Below are 21,812 nucleotides of genomic sequence, written 5' to 3' on the forward strand. Positions count from 1 at the left end.
AAATTAACCTACCCTTAAATTATAGACTGTTCATGTCTTTCAGTGGGCAAACTTACAAAAACAGCAAGGGATCAAATAGTTATTCCCCCCACTGTACATGATCAAAATCAATTCCTATACAGGAAGGGGCACTGCTATATTAAACATAAAAATAGGAAATCAATGGGCCAGGTAACAGCCACAAAATAAGTCAGCAGATGGCAGTCTGCATGTTGACAGACTAGACAAGCTTGACAAAGAATTCACAGTGCCTTCAGGGCAAAGGTGCTTGTATTCTGCTGACAGTGCCTTCAGGGCAAAGGTGCTTGTATTCTGCTGACAGTGCCTTCAGGGCAAAGGTGCTTGTATTCTGCTGACAGTGCCTTCAGGACAATCATGCTTGTATTCTACTGACAGTGCATTCAGGACAATCATGCTTGTATTCTGCTGACAGTGCCTTCAGGACAATCATGCTTGTATTCTGCTGACAGTGCCTTCAGGACAATCATGCTTGTATTCTGCTGACAGTGCCTTCAGGACAATCATGCTTGTATTCTGCTGACAGTGCCTTCAGGGAAAAGGTGCTTGTATTCTGCTGACAGTGCCTTCAGGGCAAAGGTGCTTGTATTCTGCTGACAGTGCCTTCAGGGCAAAGGTGCTTGTATTCTGCTGACAGTGCCTTCAGGGCAAAGGTGCTTGTATTCTGCTGACAGTGCCTTCAGGGAAAAGGTGCTTGTATTCTGCTGACAGTGCCTTCAGGGCAAAGGTGCTTGTATTCTGCTGACAGTGCCTTCAGGGCAAAGGTGCTTGTATTCTGACAGTGCCTTCAGGGAAAAGGTGCTTGTATTCTGCTGACAGTGCCTTCAGGGAAAAGGTGCTTGTATTCTGCTGACAGTGCCTTCAGGGAAAAGGTGCTTGTATTCTGCTGACAGTGCCTTCAGGGCAAAGGTGCTTGTATTCTGCTGACAGTGCCTTCAGGGCAAAGGTGCTTGTATTCTGCTGACAGTGCCTTGAGGGCAAAGGTGCTTGAATTCTGCTGACAGTGCCTTCAGGGCAAAGGTGCTTGTATTCTGCTGACAGTGCCTTCAGGGCAAAGGTGCTTGTATTCTGCTGACAGTGCCTTCAGGGCAAAGGTGCTTGTATTCTGCTGACAGTGCCTTCAGGGAAAAGGTGCTTGTATTCTGCTGACAGTGCCTTCAGGGAAAAGGTGCTTGTATTCTGCTGACAGTGCCTTCAGGGAAAAGGTGCTTGTATTCTGCTGACAGTGCCTTCAGGGAAAAGGTGCTTGTATTCTGCTGACAGTGCCTTCAGGGAAAAGGTGCTTGTATTCTGCTGACAGTGCCTTCAGGGAAAAGGTGCTTGTATTCTGCTGACAGTGCCTTCAGGGCAAAGGTGCTTGTATTCTGCTGACAGTGCCTTCAGGGCAAAGGTGCTTGAATTCTGCTGACAGTGCCTTCAGGGCAAAGGTGCTTGTATTCTGCTGACAGTGCCTTCAGGGCAAAGGTGCTTGTATTCTGCTGACAGTGCCTTCAGGGAAAAGGTGCTTGTATTCTGCTGACAGTGCCTTCAGGGAAAAGGTGCTTGTATTCTGCTGACAGTGCCTTCAGGGAAAAGGTGCTTGTATTCTGTTGACAGTGCCTTCAGGGAAAAGGTGCTTGTATTCCGCTGACAGTGCCTTCAGGGAAAAGGTGCTTGTATTCCGCTGACAGTGCCTTCAGGGAAAAGGTGCTTGTATTCTGCCGACAGTGCCTTCAGGGAAAAGGTGCTTGTATTCTGCTGACAGTGCCTTCAGGGCAAAGGTGCTTGTATACTGCTGATAGTGTCTTCAGGACAACTGAGCTTGTATTCTGCTGACAGTGCCTTCAGGACAATCATGCTTGTATTATGCTGACAGTGCCTTCAGGGCAAAGGTGCTTGTATTCTGCTGACAGTGCCTTCAGGGCAAAGGTGCCTGTATTCTGCTGACAGTGCCTTCAGGGCAATGGTGCTGGTATACTGCTGACTGTGCCTTCAGGACAATGGTGCTTGTATTATGCTGACAGTGCCTTCAGGGCAAAGGTGCTTGTATACTGCTGACTGTGCATTCAGGGCAATGGTGCTGGTAAACTGCTGACAGTGCCTTCAGGGAAAAGGTGCCTGTATTCTGCTGACAGTGCCTTCAGGACAATCATGCTTGTATTATGCTGACTGTGCCTTCAGGGCAAAGGTGCTTGTATACTGCTGACAGTGCCTATAGGGCACTGGTGCCTGTATTCTGCTGATAGTGCCTACAGGACAATGTTGCTTGTAAACTGCTGATAGTGTCTACAGGACAATCGTGCTTGTATATTGCTGATAGTGCCTACAGGGCAATGGTGCTTGTATTCTCCTGACAGTGCCTACAGGGCAATTGTGCTTGTATACTGCTGATAGTGCCTACAGGGCAATGGTGCTTGTATACTGCTGACAGTGCGTATAAGCACACTGGTACCTGTATCACATAGGTGCCTGTATTCTGCTGATAGTGCCTACAGGGCAATGGTGCTTCTATACTGCGGATAGTGCCTACAATACAATGGTGTCTGCATTCTGCTAACAGTACCTACAAGACAATGGAGCTTGTATACTGAAGACAGTGCATACAGTACAATGGTGTCTGTATTTTGCTTACAGGGCAATGGAGCTTGTAAACTTCTGATAGTGCCTGCAGGGCAATGGTGCTTGTATTCTGCTGATAATGCTTACAGGGCAATGGTGCATGTATACTGCTCATAGTGCCTACAGGGCAATGGAGCTTGTATTCTGCTGACAGTGCCTACAGGACAATGCTGATTGTATACTGCGGATATTGCCTACAGGCCAATGGTGCTTGTATATTGCTGATAGTGCCTATAGGACAATGGTGTCTGAATACTGCTGATAGTGCCTACAGGGAAATGGTGCTGGAATTCTGCTAATAGTGCCTATGGGCCAATGTTGCCTGTATTCTGCTGATAGTGTCTACAGGGCAATAGTGCTTGTATACTGCTGATAATGCTTACAGGGCAATGGTGCATGTATACTGCTCATAGTGCCTACATGGCAATGGTGCTTGTATACAGCAGATAATGCCTAAAGGGCAATAGTGCAAGTATTCTGCTGATACTGCCTACAGGGCAATGGTGCTTGTATTCTGCTGATGGTGCCTACAGGGCAATGGTGCTTGCATTCTGCTGATGGTGCCTACAGGGCAATGGTGCTTGTATTCTGCTGACTGTGTCTACAAGGTAATGGTGCCTGTATTCTGCTGATAGTGCCTACAGGACAATAGTGCTTGTATTCTGCTGATAGTGCCCACGGGGCAATGGTGCTTGTATTCTGCTGATGGTGCCTACAGAGCAATGGTGCTTGCATTCTGCTGATGGTGCCTACAGAGCAATAGTGCTTGTATTCTGTTGACTGTGTCTACAAGGTAATGGTGCTTGTATTCTGCTGATGGTGCCTACAGGGCAATGGTGCTTATATTCTGCTGACTGTGTCTACAAGGTAATTGTGCCTGTATTCTGCTGATAGTGCCTACAGGACAATAGTGCTTGTATTCTGCTGATAGTGCCCACAGGGCAATGGTGCTTGTATTCTGCTGATGGTGCCTACAGGGCAATGGTGCTTGTATTCTGCTGACTGTGTCTACAAGGTAATGGTGCCTGTATTCTGCTGAGAGTGCCTACAGGACAATAGTGCTTGCATTCTGCTGATAGTGCCCACAGGGCAATGGTGCTTGTATTCTGCTGATGGTGCCTACAGAGCAATGGTGCCTGTATTCTGCTGATGGTGCCTACCGGGCAATGGCATCACTATAAGGGACAGCTATGGGCCTAAAGGGATTTGTTAACATTAGAATAAGGGTTTATACTTTGGATTGCCTTTAGTACTGCAGATTTGCTCTAACCATGTGACCAAAAATGAGCTGCAATACCATAAATCACTGTGATGGTGCAGTTTATGGGGCAAAATGACACCTATCTCGAGTGCGAGTTCTTAAAATATAAAAAACAACTCAAAAATTGTAAAACAGCATTAATACGGATTGGACAACCAGTATTGAAAACCGCTCTCACAATGACCCCGCAGCGATCTACCAGCTTTTTTCCCAGGCTAAGATATTCTATGTACAAATAAACGTATATTGGACACTGTCCATGTAGACACAGTTTAGAGATCGGCTCTACTGGACGGAATTACCATATAAGATATGGTAAAAAAGGAGAGACTTTTTGCAACCTATATTCATACAGTGGGGAAAATTAGTATTTAGTGAGCCACCAATTGTGCAAGTTTTCCCACTTAAAAAGATGAGGTCGGCCTGTAATTGACATCATAGGTCGACCTCAACTATGAGAGACAAAATGAGAAAACAAATCCTGAAAATCACATTGTCTGATTTGGAAAGAATTTTTTTCAAATTTTAGAGGAAAATAAGTATTTGGTCAATTACAAAAGTTCATCTCAATACTTTGTTATATTTCCTTTGTTGGCAATAACAGAGGTCAAGTGTTTTCTGTAAGTCTTCACAAGGTTGGCACACACTGTTGCTGGTATGTTGGCCCATTCCTCCATGCAGATCTCCTCTAGAACAGTGATGTTTTGGGGCGGTCGCTGGACAGCACAGACTTTTATCTCCCTCCAAAGGTTTTCTATAGGGTTTAGATCTGGAGACTGGCTAGGCCACTTGAGGACCTTGAAATGCTTCTTACGAAGCCACTCCTTCTTTGCCCCGGCGGTGTGCTTGGGATCATTGTTATGCTGAAAGAACCCAGCCACGTTTCATCTTCAATGCCCTTGCTGATAATAGGAGGTTTGCACTCAAAATCTCACGATACATGGCCCCATTCATTCTTTCATGTACACAGATCAGTTGTCCTGGTCCCTTGGCAGAGAAAGGAAACAGCCCTAAAGCATGATGTTGCCACCCCCATGCTTCACAGTAGGTATGGTGTTTTTTGGATGCAACTCAGGATTCTTTCTCCTTCAAACATGACGAGTTGTGTTTCTACCAAACAGTTCTACTTTGGTTTCATCTGACCATATGACATTCTCCAAATACTCTTCTGGATCATTCATATGCTCTTAAGCAAACTTCAGAAGGGCCCGGACATGTAAAGGCTTAAGCAGGGAGACACGCCTGGGACTGCAGAATCTGAGTTTCTGGCAGCGTAGTGTGTTACTGATGGTAGCCTGTGTAACATTGGTCCCAGCTCTCTGCATTCACTAGGTCCCTCCGTGTAGTTCTGGGATTTTGCTCACCGTTCTTGAGATCATTTTGACCGCACAGGGTGAGATATTGTGTGGAGCCCCAGATTGAGGGAGATTATCAGTGGTCTTGTATGTCTTCCATTTTTTAATTATTGCTCCCACAATTGATTTCTTCACACCAAGCTGCTAGCCTACTGCAGATTCAGTCTTCCCAGCCTGGTGCAGGGCTACAATTTTGTTTCTGGTGTCCTTTGACAGCTCTTTAGTCTTCACCATAGTGGAGCTTGGAGTGTGACTGTTTGAGGTTGTGGACAGGTGTCTTTTATACTGATAACAAGTTCAAACAGGTGCCAGTGCTACAGGTAAAGAGTGGAGGAGAGAGGAGCCTCTTAAAGAAGAAGTTACAGGTCTGTGATATCCAGAAATCTTGCTTGTTTGTAATTGACCAAATACTTATTTTCCACCAAAATTTGAAAAAAAATTCTTTCCAAATCAGACAATGTGATTTTCAGGATTTGTTTTCTCATTTTGTCTCTCATAGTTGAGGTCGACCTATGATGTCAATTACAGGCCTCTCTCATCTTTTTAAGTAGGAGAACTTGCACAATTGATGGCTGACTAAATACTTTTTTCCCCACTGTAGAAACAAGAAGAGTCACTGTAGCTTCATATCACTGTTCTACTCAGAGTTTAAGGCCATATAAAATACTACTTTATAAAGGCCAATGACTTTAGATCATACCTCTTCCCTAACTTCTATACTTCATGGGATTCAGGAAGTTGAGATACTGATGAAATGTTAGGTGGAAGTTAAAACCTAAGTGTTATTCGATACACCTACCAAAATTATATTTCTTGACTTGATTTCTTGGCTCCTAAACTTTGTTAAGTTGGCCACACACAAAGATGTGGCTTATGCCACCCTGAAAACAAAAAGTTTTGGCAGTTGAAATTTTAACTGCCCGATTCTGCTCTACACCGACATCATCTGTCGTGGGATAATCGAGAGGACCTCATATTAATCAGATAGTTGGGCTGGTCAACAAGTCAACTTTCATCTAACGTGTATGAAGGTCTTAACTTGGAGAAAAAAAGAGTTACAAGTGGAAGATAACTAAATTGCTTTAACTCCCCAAAAAGCTCTTTGTGAAGAATATTGGAGAAATAATCCCATGTCAATCATTGTGTCCTGTTTGGCAGGGGATTATAAAGGTCTACAGTGTACAAATGTAACATTTCTGCAGCTAAGAAGAAGGGAGAGGGCAGAGTGACAAATATCTCACAGCAGTTCCCAGCCAAGGAGCTCCTACAGGAAGACCCCCTGGAGATCCAAGCCATGTGGCCTTCCCTTTGTGTCAGACAATTATAATTCAATACCGAGTTATGGGACTACCGTATGTACTAGTTATTCATAACCTAGATTTTCGAGATCCCAAGAGAATGGGGAATGTCACCCTGGCTTCCAGCCCTGTCTAGCGCATAGGGATGGGGAGATACCTGGCACAGCCCCTCGGAAATTATTAGGGCCACTGTGTTTGGTCTCCACGAGTAGCAAGGGCCCGGCTAGATCCGATGACACCAGAACTGGCTCGCTACGACCGTCCATTAAGGAAGTATAAACCATTTTAGTTTTTTGCAGTGTTTAGTTGAGGGAGGCCAGGGGTGGAGATTTAGGTACAGCCAGTGGGCAGTAAGGGGAGTGACCCAGAGGGGTTAAAAGCTCCTGCAACAGTAGCCCAGTGATTTTTTTTTCTCTGGGGAGGTCGCAACGACACATTGTGTGAGGGAAGTCACAGAAAAGAGAGAGGGACCCACAAGCCTCCCATGTGGCAGCCCCTCCCCCGCAAGCTAGGCCTTCCATCTGACTGGTGACTGACTCTTAATAACTGCTTATATCTTTTGTACCACTACTATCGTGTTTGCATCTCTGACCATTGTGTATGTATATAGTGTATTGTCTAGTGTGCCCTTAAGGCAATTAACTATATAACTTAACCTTGGGCTGCTCTTTTATCTCGATCCACGAATCCTCAAGTCTGTTGTTCGGTCCAACTAACACGCTACCAGGGCTGGTTTCTGGCCTGATATAAATCCCATTATATCTAATAGAAACTGGTGGCAGTTCTACCAGGCTGACAAGGTTCTGTTTCACTGGAGTCAGTGGAAGGGGCCTCTCAGCTTGTGAGGGGTATGAGTGAGTGTTGTGCAACGTCAGTGACTGAGTGGGCCACCTCTTCTCACTCCCGATGCCTTCCTGTACCCGTGCGAACAGGGCGTGTCTGTGTAGAACTGCACCAATCTGACCTTACGCGTCCCTGAGGAGGTGCAGAACGTCACGTTGGTGCAAAGGGCAGATCAATATCACGCATTCCGTCTGACATACTTGTGACCTCAGGCGGGTGGCGAGGTGTGGATCCCTCACAAGTGGTGGCAGCGGTGGGATTCTGCGGGGTCTCTTCAGTGCCATTCTTCACAAGTGGTGGCAGTGGTGGGATCAAGATAAGAGTTTGTGAGAGTGGAACACATACTCACAGATACTAAAGAGTGCCAGTAGTAGCTTTTGCTGCTGGGGTCTTATCATCAGCTCAGCACTAGTCAGTCCAAGTGCAAATACTGTAAGGTGTGTGAGTGCATCAGGTTGCAGTTCGGTGTCAGTGACCATAGAGTGCAAGGATGGCCAGTGGCACCAGGGGTAGAACCAAGGAGATGGCCAATGCTCCGGATGGTGGGGCGAAAGTGGAAGACGATGTCACTCCAGGAGAAGGGGAGTCCCGCTCAGGCTCCCCAGGGAGAGAGTCGCTGGCGGTTGGTCCTGCAGTGAGTGACCCACCACCTAACCATTCCCCCAGCCAGGTGGGCTGGAAGGACCTTGTGCAAGCTGCCCTGGCCAGTGTCAGGGCAGGAGACCAGGCCACCTATGAGACCCTCACAGCTGCAGTGGAACGTCGCGAGGCAGCAGCAGAATGTCACGAGGCAGCAGCAGAATGTCACGAGGCAGCAGAACGTCACGAGGCAGCAGAACATCGCGAGGCAGCAGAACATCGCGAGGCAGCAGCACGTCGCGAGGAAATAGCCGCAGTAGATCATCAGTGGGAGCACGAGCACCAGGAAAATATGTTTCGGCTCCAGCTCCGGCTGAAGTCAGGTCCGAGTCCCGTAGCTAGGGGTGGAGGACTTCCCCCTGCTGGACAAAGGAGGGGACTTGGACACATTCTTGCTGGCATTTGAAAAAACCTGCCATCAGTACCATCTGCCTGAGGACCAGTGGGTCCAGTTGTTAACCCCTCGCCTTAGGGGTAAGGCTCTGGAAATCTTTGGGTACCTGCCCAGTGAAATCACCCTGAGCTATGAGGACATCAAGCAGGTTCTGGTCCGGCAGTACAACCTGACCCCTGAGACGTACCGGAAGAAGCTGCGGAGTATACAGCGGGGTCCTGAAGACAGCTTGGTCGATCACATGCGGGCCCTACTGAGAGCTGTTGATCAATGGGACCACGGAACTGGAGCTCACCACCATATATCAGCTGAAGGAGCTCATTGCGATTGAGCAGTTTCTGTGGAACGGCCTGGAGGACTTCCAACAGTACTTTCGTGACCGGAAGCCAAAGGGGTCTCTGTAACAGCGACACTTGACGACGAATACTACAACAGGACTCCAGAGGCAGGAGAGGGATTAAGACGAACGTGGTGCCTGCTGTCCCTGCTCCCAATCCCAAGGGGGCACTTACCCATGCTTTCCTCTCCACACCGGTAGGGAAACCCCGACTGTGTCACATTTGCAGACAGCCGGGCCACTTCAAAGCCACGTGTCCCCAGTGCCAGAAAGGCCCATCCCAGAAACAGTCCACTGTTTTGTGTGTGAGTGGGGGATCGCTAAGGCCAAGGCCAGTCTAGGCCAGCATTTCTACTGGCCAGGATGGGGGCCGAGGTGACTGCCTACTGTCTGTCGTGTGACACCTGTCAGAGGATGGGGAAAGCAGGGTGGTGCTACAAAGCCCCACTGGTAACTCTGCCCATCATTGAAGAGCCTTTCAGGAGGGTGGCTGTGGATTTGGTTGGCCCGATGGCCACTCCTAGCAGCTCCGGGAATCGCTTCATACTGGCGGTAGTAGACTATGCCACCCGGTACCCAGAAGCGGTAGCCTTGTCGTCCATTTGGACCGACAAGCTGGCCACCGCCTTACTAGAGATTTTCTCCCGAGTGGGTTTTCCCCAGGAAATGCCCACCCATAGACCAACGGTCTGTGCGAACTGTTCAATGGCACCCTGAAACAGATGCTTAAGATGTTGGTCGAATCCCACGGGTGCAACTGGGAGCGGTACCTCCCACACCTGCTATTTGCCTACCGAGAAGTTCCACAGGCCTCAACGGGGTTCTCTCCCTTCGAGCACCTGTACGGCCGGGCATGCGCGGGGTCCTCTGGCTCTGGTGAAAGAGGTCTGGAAAAGGGACTTAGCCACACCTGGAGTGTTAGTCATCGAACATGTCATGCGCTTTCGTGACAAAATAAAGGCCTTGGCGCAGCTGGTGCACGATAATATGATGAGAGCCCAGGCCGACCAGAAGTGATGGTATGACCAAAATGCTGGTGAGAGGACCTACCAGGTGGGTCAAAAGGTATGGGTACTGGTCGCCGTACCCCAGGACAAGCTTCAGACGGCCTGGGAAGGCCCATACCTCGTGCACCAGCAGCTTAATGCCGTAACATACCTGGTCACCCTGGACCACGCCCGAGGAAGACGGCAGGATCATCGAGGACGTAGAGGTTTGCCACCAGCTGTTGTCGGACCAACGGTCCCAGCTGTGGGCAGCCCTAAACCCCTTCCGGGATTTGTTCAGCAACAAGCTCAGAAGGACATAGTCGGCTGTCCATCACGTGGACACCGGGAATCACCCCCCAATCCGGCGTTCAGTATACCGGGTCTCCCTGGAGGTACAGCAGCACATGCGCCAGGAGATCGATGAGATGCTGAAGCTAGGGGTCATCCAACCATTCAGCAGCGCTTGGGCCTCGCCTGTGATCCTTGCCCCAAAGAAGGACTGGACAACCCGGTTTTGCGTGGACTATAGGGGGCTCAACGCTGTCACGGTCACCGATGCATACCCAATGCCGCGGGAGGTGGCCTACTGCACAATGGAGAACGGATGTCTGGCAATTGCGTGGGCCCTGCAGCGTCTGCAGTTATACTTGTACATGTGCCAATTCACCGTGGAAACAGACCACAACCCCCTCAGCTGGTTACACACCATATCTAGAATGAATGGGAGGATGCTACGCTGGAGCCTTGTGCTCCAGCAGTATCACTTCGCCATTTGCCACAAAAAGGGCCGCAACCATGGCAATGCGGACAGCTTATCCCGACAAGGGGAAGTTGCGGACGGGTGCGATGGGGAACACTGGGTGGTGCTGCCCCCTAGCGCCCTCTAAAGGGGGGAGGTGTGAAGAATATTGAAGAGATAATCACATGTCAATCATTGTGTCCTGTTTGGTAGGGGATTATAAAGGTCTACAGTGTACAGCTGTAACCGGTCACTTCTGCAGCTAAGAAGAAGGGAGGGGGCAGAGTGACAGTGAGTGACAAATATCTCCCAGCAGCTCCCAGCCAAGGAGCTGCTACAGGAAGACTCCCTGGAGATCCAAGCCATGTGACCTTCACTTTGTGTCAGACAATTATAATTTAATACCGAGTTATGGGAATACCGTATGTCCTAGTTATTCATAACCTAGATTTTCGAGATCCCAAGAGAATGGGGAATATCACCCTGGCTTCCAGCCCCATCTAGCGTGTGGGGATGGGGAGATACCCGGCACAGCCCCTTGGAAAACCCTAGGGCCACTATGTTTAGTCTCCACACGTAGCAGGGGCCCGGCTGGATACAATGACACCGGAACAGGCTTCTTAGGACCGTCCATTAAAGAAGTATAACCGATTTTAGTTTTCTTGCAGTTTTTAGCTGAGGGATGATAGGGGTGGAGATTTAGGCCCAGCCAGTGGGCAGTAAGGGGAGTGACCCAGAGAGGTTAAAAGCTCCTGCAGCCCTAGCCCAGATATTTTTTCTCTGGGGAGGTCACAATGACACATCGTGTGAGGGAAGTCACAGAAAAGAGAGAGGGACCCACAGGCCTCCCATGTGGCAGCCCCTCCCCCGCAAGCCAAGCCTTCCATCTGACTGGTAACTGACTCTTAATAAGTGCTTATATCTTTTGTACCACTACTATTATGTTTGCATATCTGACCATTGTGTATGTGTAATCCTTATGTATAGAGTGTATTGTCTAGTGTGCTCTTAAGGCAATTAAATATATAATTTAACCTTGGGCTGCTCTTTTAACTCGATCCACGAATCCTCACACTCCTGAGACTCGTTTATGGCCCGATATAAATCCTGTCATATCTAATAGAAGCTATTGGCAGCTCTACCAGGCTGACAAGCTTGTGAGGGGTGTGAGCGAGTGTGGTGCCACGTCAGTGACTGAGTGGGTCACCTCTTCTCACTCCCGGTCCCTTCCTATACCAGTGCGGACAGTGGGTGTCTGTGTATAACTGTTCCAATCTGACCTTAAGCGTCCCCGAGGTGGTGCGGAACCTCACGTTGGTGCAAAGGGCAGATCCGTATCACATGTTCCGTTTGATATAATCGTGACATCAGGCGGGTGGCGAGGTGTGGTCCTTCACAAGTTGTGGCAGCGGTGGGATTCTGCGGGGTCTCTCCAGTGCCATTCTTCACAAGTGGTGGCAGCGGTGGGATTCTGCGGGGTCTCCCCGGTGCCATTCTTCACACTCTTCATATCTCAGTTTCATGGATCCAATTAAATTTGACATTGACGGAGAAGTATATTAGTGACTGGACCAATTTTTTTTTAAACTGACATGTGTCACTTTATGTAGTAATAACTCTGGAACGCTTCAACATAACATATATGGATTTAGAGATTGTTTTTTTCGGGACCAATTATACTTTATAATAATGGTAAATTTAGGTCAATGTTTTGCTTTTATCTATAAAAATATCAGAAATTTAACAAACATGTAAAAAAATTTGCAATTTGCAAACTTTGAATGATTTTCTCTTTAATCCAGATAGTCATACTAACAAAAACATTAATAACATTTCCCTGATGTCTGCTTTACATCAGCACCATTTGTAAAATGTTGTTTTATTGTTAGCATTTTAGAAGGTTTAAAAATGTAGCAGTAATTTCTCATTTTTTCAAGGAAATTGACAAAATTGATTTTTTATAGGGACCTGCTCAGTTTTGGGGATGCTATTTTCTTTTGTCGCAGGTCAGTAAAAAAGATGTATTGGTGGTCACTAACGGGTTAAAGGGGTTGTCCGGTCAAAAATGATAAGTCTGCAGTCACACAGAGTGACTGCAGATTTATCACTTTTGACCGGACAAGCCCTTTAAGGCTAACAGCAGTCAAATCCGAATTCTTAGGAATTAATTTGATCTACAGATCAGGCTTTGTATCTTCATAAGGAATTCCATTTTTTTATTCTGGTAAAGGAACAGAAAAATAAAATTCATGCACGGAATTGAATTTGGCACAAAACAGGCACTAACGGCATCCAACGGTCCCTATTGACTGTGTTGGGATCTGTTGGACTTTAGTGATCTTGTTCATCATTTAACTGGATAAAGAAGAGTCTTCGAGCCCCTGACAAAGTTGTGAACAAGACCTAAAATATATGACCTCAATGATTTGACACAGTTCCTACGCCACTGATCTTACTTCTTCAGATTTGTGACTGCAAGTAATGACGTGACATCCCATGTGAAAAAATTTTGAGGGTGTTGCAGCTCTCCAGCAGGCAAGTGAGACCCTTAATTTTTGCCAAGTAGTGAATGACCCGAGAGAATGATCACAAAATGATAAGTCATTAATGAATATTACTAGAACACCCACTTTAAAGGATTTTTACACGAAATACAATTATTTTATAGCCAACAGGTCCACCTATTAGGACCCCAACAATTCATAGAAAGTGGTTCCAAATTTGCTACTTCTAAAGGTAAAGGACTGAAGGTAATAGCCATTCCATCAGGCCAATTAAAGTGGAAAGAACGGTAGTCAAGCCTGTCGTCCACCCCAGAAGTGGGACCCCCCAGCGATCATTCAACCTCTTTAAAAGGAATGTGTTTTTAGAAAATGACCTATTGTTTAAATCATGTTTTGGTATTTTAAGTATTTTTTTTTATTTTTGCAATTTTTTTCATTCCATATGTTTATTAAAAAAAAAAAGTAATCTTGCAATTTTCACACTGGTCACTGTGATTTTTTTTTCTTTTTTAGACGCACTGGGGTCAATGCAAAGCTTTTACTAAATACTGTAATTCTGGTTTAAAAATCTTTCAAAAATTTGTAAAGTTTTGGGGCAATATGAAGCTGCGCTAAAATTTTGCGGCTTTTTGCCAAATTCCCTTAACAATGACCTTTTGCACACGCTGATTAGATGTTTCAATACAACAGATAGGGTTGGTGTATATTCATTGCTGTTAATGTACATGTGCATTTCCTGAAACAACAGGAAATTCGAGTCTTAAAAAGCCCCAGTGACCAATGTGAGAACCGAAGATTTCTATTTTTTTTTTAATTTTGATAAAAATTGTGAAAAAAAAATTGCCAAAATAAAAAAAAAAAAAAAGATTATTTTCTGATGACGCGTTCCTTTTAAACACTAGAAAACAGCTTAAACAGTCGAATAATGGATCTAAGCGAGGACACAAGCTTATTTTTGGGAATTTTGGCAATTTTTTGGTTTCAGATATGATCTACATTGTCATTCTTACAAACAGCCACAGTGAAAATCAAACAATGTCAAACACAAGAGCGAGGTTTGCATGCAAATATCAAGACTTTTTTCCGATACAATCAAGTTTTTTTCCCCAACTTGTGCACCGTTTCAAGGCAAAAAAAACAAAAACAACAAAAAAAAAGAAACAAAAAAAAGAAACACAGGGTGGAGGTGAGGGTGAGCGTGTGAACTATGTGGAAAGAAAAAGAAAAAATACATGCAAGTATACCTCCGAAACACTATAGGTGGATGAGCAGGAAGGAAGCCGAGCCTGGTTGTGCAGTGGGGGAAAAGAAAACACGGTTAAATAAGGAATGGCGTCAAACAGAAAAGTTTCAGAATTCTGTAAATGTGGATCCAGCAGAAAAGAAACAATAGCAGGGGCTTCATTTAGAATCACAGACAAAAGGACTTTAGATCTTCAATTAAGACAAATTGTTGCTCGTTATTGATGCACAGAAAGAATCCTATGGGAGCCGGTAATTGCCAGAGGCTCTTTTTTTTTGCCATAGGAAACTTTATTAAAACCAAAAAAGGAAGGATAATGTATTTTCGGGAGGGGTAAATATATGCATGCGCAACATGGACCAAGCTTACACATTAAATACTGATTTTCACTTGGTGACAGCTTCGGAAAACAATTATTAAATGACAATTTACATACAAAGTGAACAATAAACAGGATTATAAACATATAGTTACGTACAAATAAACTATACAATGATTAAAAATTGTACCTGCTTTTCTATTTTTTTTTTTTTACATACTATGAACATAATTGGTGAAATAATAAACCATACATGTAACAGTGCTCTCCATCAGCTACAGCTTTCGCCATCCTTCGGCATGCCTCTTGTAGGGCAAAGTTGTAGCAAAAAATAATAAAGTTTTTTTTTTAGTAGTTTCTGGAGTGGAAACTTTCCTAGTCCTCCTAAAAACACAAAACTCCTCAAAAACTTGGGAGTTTCTGTTCAGTTTATGCTCTAAAAACTAAGCAAAAAAGACTGTGCCAAGTTTATCTGCATATGATGTTTCTGGAGGAGCTTTTTGGTAGTGGGACTTTTCCTGAAAGCATCTTTTGTGTCGCTTTTTTCGGTCATTTCCTGTGTGTTTTTCCTGCTGGCGTTTTTATGGGGGGTTTTCTCATGTTTTTTGTGTCTTATTTTTAACTGTAGTTTTTCTGATCCATTGAATAACAAAGAAACCACTAAAGGTTTCTTAAGCTGTATGTCTTTTGAACTTTCCCTTGACTTATACTATAAAGTACAAAGAGTCTTCCAAGCAGAAATCATAAGAATGGACCGGTTACTTCTATTGACCGCTTGGCCAACAAACAGGATACATCATAACAATGGACCGGTTACTTCAATTGACCACTTGGCCAAGCAGAATACACCACAAGAATGGACCGGTTACTTCTATCGACTGCTTGGCCGAGCAGGATACATCATAACAATGGACCGGTTACTTCTATTGACCGCTTGGCCAAGCAAAATACATCATAAGAATGGACCGGTTACTTCTATTGACCGGTTGGCCAAGCATTAAACACCATAAGAATGGACCGGTTACTTCTATTGACCACTTGGCCAACAAGCAGGATACATCATAACAATGGACCGGTTACTTCTATTGACCGCTTGGCCAAGCATTAAACACCATAAGAATGGACCGGTTACTTCTATTGAATGCTTGGCCAAGCAGAATACACCATAAGAATGGTCTGGTTACTTCTATGGACTGCTTGGCCAAGCTCAATACATCAGAAGAATGGACTGGTTACTTCTATTGACCGCTTGGCCAAGCACAATACATCAGAAGAATGGACCGGTTACTTCTATTGACCGCTTGGCCAAGCAGAATACACCATAAGAATGGACTGGTTACTTCTATTGACCGCTTCGCCAAGCAGAATACACCATAAGAATGGCCGGTTATTTCTATTGACTGCTTGGCCAAGCAGAATACACCATAAGAATGGAGAGGTTACTTCTATTGACCACTGGGCCAAGCACAATACATCAGAAGAATGGACCGGTTACTTATATTGACCGCTTGGCCAAGCACAATACACCATAAGAATGGACCGGTTACTTCTATTGACCGCTTGGCCAAGCAGAATACACCATAAGAATGGTCCGGTTACTTCTATGGACTGCTTGGCCAAGCTCAATACATCAGAAGAATGGACTGGTTACTTCTATTGACCGCTTGGCCAAGCACAATATATCAGAAGAATGGACCGGTTACTTATATTGACCGCTTGGCCAAGCACAATACACCATAAGAATGGACCGGTTACTTCTATTGAATGCTTGGCCAAGCAGAATACACCATAAGAATGGTCCGGTTACTTCTATGGACTGCTTGGCCAAGCTCAATACATCAGAAGAATGGACTGGTTACTTCTATTGACCGCTTGGCCAAGCACAATACATCAGAAGAATGGACCGGTTACTTCTATTGACCGCTTGGCCAAGCAGAATACACCATAAGAATGGACTGGTTACTTCTATTGACCGCTTCGCCAAGCAGAATACACCATAAGAATGGACCGGTTATTTCTATTGACTGCTTGGCCAAGCAGAATACACCATAAGAATGGAGAGGTTACTTCTATTGACCACTGGGCCAAGCACAATACATCAGAAGAATGGACCGGTTACTTATATTGACCGCTTGGCCAAGCACAATACACCATAAGAATGGACCGGTTACTTCTATTGACCGCTTGGCCAAGCAGAATACACCATAAGAATGGACCGGTTACTTCTACTGACCACTTGGCCAACAAGCAGGATACATCATAACAATGGATCGGTTATTTCTATTGACCGCTTGGCCAAGCAGAATACACCATAAGAATGGAGAGGTTACTTCTATTGACCACTGGGCCAAGCAGAATACACCATAAGAATGGACCGGTTACGTATATTGAACGCTTGGCCAAGCAGAATACATCAGAAGAAAGGACCGGTTACTTCTATTGACCGCTTGGCATTTATAGAAACCTGAAGTGCTTAAAATAAAGCTCTAAAGCCTGAACATGTGCACAGCAAGTTGCTTTTATAAGGATGTATGTGTTTATTGCACTGAGCATTCTCTAATGATTTTTTGAGGCAGCTTCTGCAGTGTATTCTGCCTGAACAAGACATCGTGTGCTGAAGGGGTTTCAGCCTTTGTTTTTTAATTTAATTTCTTATTTCTGGATGGGGAAAAGGGAAGTGATTCAATTTTTAGGTCTTGCAATTTTTTATATATTTGTAAAGGGAATCTGTCAGCAGGTTTTTGCTATGTAATCTGAGAGCAGCATGATATAGGGGAAGAGACCCTGATTCCAGGGATGTGTTACTTATTAGGCTTTGTGCTCTGTCAGCAGGAGATGATCACTGCAGGACTTGGTGTCCTGTGCCAGGCACTCCTGCTAATAAGAGTAACCCCGTCCCATCACTGATTGGAAGCTTGCTGACAATGCACACAGGAGGCAGGTCTATACACAGCTCAGCATTCAGAGCACTGCTACATGTACAGCAGAAAACAATGGGGATTCTATAAAAACTGCACCAAGCAGCCCAGTAATTGACACATCGCTGCGATCAGGGTCTCTGCCCCAACATCATGCTGCTCTCAAATTACATAGCAAAAATCTGCTGACAGTCTCCCTTTAAAAAAAATATTTTAATTACATTTGACTAATTTTTAGTTGGGTAATTAAATGTTTGAGCGTTTGCACCATATAGTTAAAAATTCCTCTCTCCTATGAAGCCATTAATGGTTTACAAGAACTATAATCATAAAAAGTATTTCTAAGAAGGTCAAAAAATATTAAAACATTGGAGCCGAAATTTTAGATCAGTGAAAAAAAGCCATGGATTCAAGCACGCGTCGGTGACAGGAGCTCCTACAAGGACATCGTTTAGCTGATTGCGAGAAGTTACTAATAGGAAATTATCTCTATAGTAGACACATTTACTTTTTTCCTAACACTTATTTCAATAAATTTACATAATTAATGACTGTAAAATCCTCTTAATTTTTACTTTGTGAAGATCTAGCTTCTTTCTAACCCGTCCTGGAGATGCCCCATTTGGCTATCCATTCATCCTACCGCAGTCGCCAAACTCAAAAGACCATTTCCTATTAAACAAGTCGTTACTTTTTTTGTGACTATGCAAATAAAAAAAATCTCCCAACGCAGTGTGACATACTTGCTTTTTGCAGCTTTGGTGTGTAGACTGAGACACAATGAACAGAGTCATCTCATTATCGGGATCAATTGAGGGAGCTCAATCTACTAATTATTTTTTTTTTTTTTAGGTACAATCATTACGATATATCTAATAATCGCGGTGCCAAGGTTCACAAACATATGTCCTACTTTTTTCTAGAACATTTACCACACTTCACCTCCATCGGCTGTGTTTGGTATTGTAGGTGAACCTCATGAGTGTTGGAGTTGAGTTTCAATACCAGAAGCAGCCGTGGTCAATTCTCCAATCCCCAAAAATTAGTATTTTAAGGAAGCTGATTTTTTTTGTGACTCGCCATATAAAAAAAAATTACAAAAATGTTCCAGCCACTGGAGTGGACACCATTGGCTGACAATTGATTTTTTTGCAGCTTACTTCAGCTTTGGTGTGTAACCTAGGGCATGATGAACAGAGTCATCTCACTGTCACTACATTGACATAATGACATGTCTGTTGTAGCGCTGGATGCGGAGACAAAGTAAGACAAGCAGATAAGATAGAGATTTGCTCTATTGCTCTCAGATCTCTATTGCTACTTCATGGAGACTATAGGCACTGTACACATTCGATTGTTTGACCAACAGCTATCTCTCCAGGCTTCCCCATACAAAGCTGAGGGTCCTTGTGTTTTCTATAAGAGCTACGGCCTGACTTTTATGGTGTCAAGTAGAACAAAAAGAGCAGGGGATGAAATTCTGTAAAAGAGCACCTGCTAAGGGTCACCCTTAATCTTCACTAGTTATGGCAAATTATCAATTTGGGCAAACCCTCGCTTATAAGAGGCTAACCTCTCTACAAGTGTATTTGGATTTGGATGGTAGCCCCAAAGTGGGTATACTCCCTTTTGGACACCTTGGGTTATATGTGAGCAAAAAGAAGAATTTTTTTGCTTCTAACGCTTAAGTTACTTTTATATTTTTTTTTAAAGTTTACTTACTGTAGATAAAAAAAAGTTTTCCTAAATAGCAGCCAAACAAGTATTTCAGAGTTAGGCACAATTTTGGGCAACAGATTGATTTGGTGAAATCAGTCTATGCCAACCCCCAATTTCATTTTACACATAACATTTAACATAATAACACAAAGTGAGCTTAAAAAACAATACAAAAGTTTATATAGCTCACAATATCATCAGTCAGTGTTGATCAAAAGGAATGGTTCAATACTAGAGATTGGAGGATCGATTTGCAGGACTCTGGTCCTTTGGTCAGGTTAGTAGTCTCTGTCCGTTGGACGGGACCTCTGTGAATCTCTTACCTTCTGTGATTCCCGAAGCTTGATTAGCCGGTCTGTCTCGACGTAATAATTGTGGCGTGACAGGTTGGTGATCTCAAAAGGTAAGGGGCCAAGTAGTTGGACCAAAGTCCCGCAAATCGATTAGCCCATCTCTACAGAGTACTCTACAATGTAGTCGGAAATCATGGAGGCCAAAAAAGCAACTCTAAGCTGAAAAGACTTCTAGAGTTATCACTAGTGATGGCGATTCCATACTTGCTCTAAAAGGGTCTTCTCATCTGAGCGTATATGCACACTATATTGGTCAAAAAGCAAGTTTTTTTTTAGTAAACACTGCTTCAGAAAACTCTCGTTCTTTGGAGAGTTATTTTGAGGGCTTTTTCCCAGTAGCAGTTTTGAAGAGTTTTCCTTGAATTTTTGCAGAGGTTTTTTTTTTTCTTTTCGAGAATCGTTTCTTGCAACCTTTTGATTGGACAGTGCCTAGTTTGGAGCATTTTCCATCAGTAGATGCTTCAAAGAAGTGACAAGCACTTTTTCTCCTACCAAATCTTGAGCAAAAGAAAAACGCTCAACAGACTGAACAATAGGAAGGAATAGAGACTTCTTTTTTGCGTTTTTTGAGTGGAACAGCTCCAAAAGACTCGTCAAAAAACTTTGTGTGCACATACCCTTAATAAGTGATGGCAAATGGCTAGGATATTAGATTTCTCAATGATCACTAGAGGTCTGACATCTGGGACCCCCATCAATAACGACAAAGAAGAGGGGAACAATGCTGCATTCTCTTGACATCCTCTGCATAAGGGTGGTGTTCGTTGAGCAGAGAAAAATGGTGATGGAGATGCAGTGCTGAAACACTGGGGGACAATGAGGTCGTACCCCAGTGATCATGAAGTGATGGCTTATCTTAGCAATATGACATAACTAACTGGATGGAAATACCTCTTTATGGAACACAAATGGGGTGAAAATTTATGATCACCCAATGGATCATCCATATGAAAAAACTCACAATAACAACATTGATATAAAAGTACACGAGCACTAATCGACTTTCTAGATTGCCAATTGGCCCTCGTTACGAGCAAATTATTTGTCTGTGTAAAAGAGGCTGAACAAGTCTGAAATTCTAAATGTTATCCCAGAATATAGTTTTGGCTTCATCATTAATAAGTAATTTCATTATCCGAATATACAAACATGAAAACCTGTACAAAATTTATGTTTCAGTTCAAATGCACTAGACTAAAAACTTTCCAATTGACAACCAGCTTGAGGTGTCTTCATCAAGTCTACTTCATGTTCTTGGCCTATTGTAGGGATAAACTCTTTGATTCTACTTGCAAAACTGCTTTTGAGGTCACTTTAGAACAAATGGTTTTAAGGGCCTCAGACACATTAAAAGACTGTTGGCCGATCGTTTGGTTGACAGCCATCTCAGTCATTAACAGAAGCCCTCGTTCGGCCGAGAGCTCCTGTGTTCTCTATGATACACATCTCTGTTGGGTGACTCATCGGCAGTATGAATTTTGACATGCCTGATCAAGATCTCTCAGACAATCAATTGGACAGTGTCCCCTAACAAAAAATGTTGGCCAAACCTGTCAATATTGGTGGGTGAGGACAACATTCTAATGTGTATGGGGGCCACAGCCAACAACCCTCTACCATGTATCTCATACCTCCTCCTTATCAGTGTTTTGATGCCCCATTCCCCTCAACCCCTATAAGCATTAGGTAAATGTTAGCTGAACCCGCCGATATCGATGGGTTCGGCCAATGGTTAGACGTGTATGGAGGCGCCGGCCGACTGATGGTCAAGAAAGATACATATTGCGTATGACAGATTTTGGACTGACTATTGAATTTTTCTCCCTGAGATAAGAAATCGGCCGATGTGTCATTCAGCAGCTTTCTCAAAGAGCACAGAAGCACTCGGCCAAACAAGATCTCCTTTGTATTGGAGAGTCAACTGATATGGCTGTCAGCCAAATGATCGGCCAAAGTATCGTTCGGCCAACAACCATCTAAAGTGTATGGCCGGCCTAAGGTTAGTCACTAGTAGTTGCATTTAGTGTATGTTCAATACAATTTCTTGCAAAGCCATGATGAAGCGGGTAGATGACAGATGGGGATCTCCAAAGCTGCCCCATTTATACTATTGGACCTCTATGTGATCGGCCTTAAGCTAAAATTTTATTTTTTTCCTAAACTTTGATAAAACATTTTTTTAACGCCTATAAATTTACAATTATCAAACATCAATGTGACACCCATTTTATGTTTTGCGTAAAACAAACATTTTAAAGCCCTTATAAGGTGGCTAATGTTCGCAT

At 44.2% G+C, this 21,812-nt stretch overlaps 1 protein-coding gene across 30 annotated transcripts in view; it reads right to left on the reverse strand.

The window, feature by feature from the left end:
* Positions 1-21,812, reverse strand: part of GPHN (gephyrin) — a 592,001-nt gene that overhangs the window by 62,752 nt on the left and 507,437 nt on the right. For 25 of the 30 annotated variants that reach the window (XM_073637421.1, XM_073637415.1, XM_073637413.1 and 22 more), the window contains one exon: positions 14,220-14,261. The exons of the other annotated variants lie outside the window; for them this stretch is intronic. In XM_073637421.1, coding sequence (XP_073493522.1) covers positions 14,220-14,261 — 42 coding nt within the window. The remainder of the gene's footprint in view (positions 1-14,219; positions 14,262-21,812) is intronic. 30 annotated transcript variants of the gene reach the window in all.

The sequence above is a fragment of the Phyllobates terribilis genome, unplaced genomic scaffold (assembly GCF_046119375.1).
Source record: "Phyllobates terribilis strain yellow unplaced genomic scaffold, ASM4611937v1 Scaffold_6__1_contigs__length_29720123, whole genome shotgun sequence".
Classification (NCBI taxonomy): Eukaryota; Metazoa; Chordata; class Amphibia; order Anura; family Dendrobatidae; genus Phyllobates; species Phyllobates terribilis.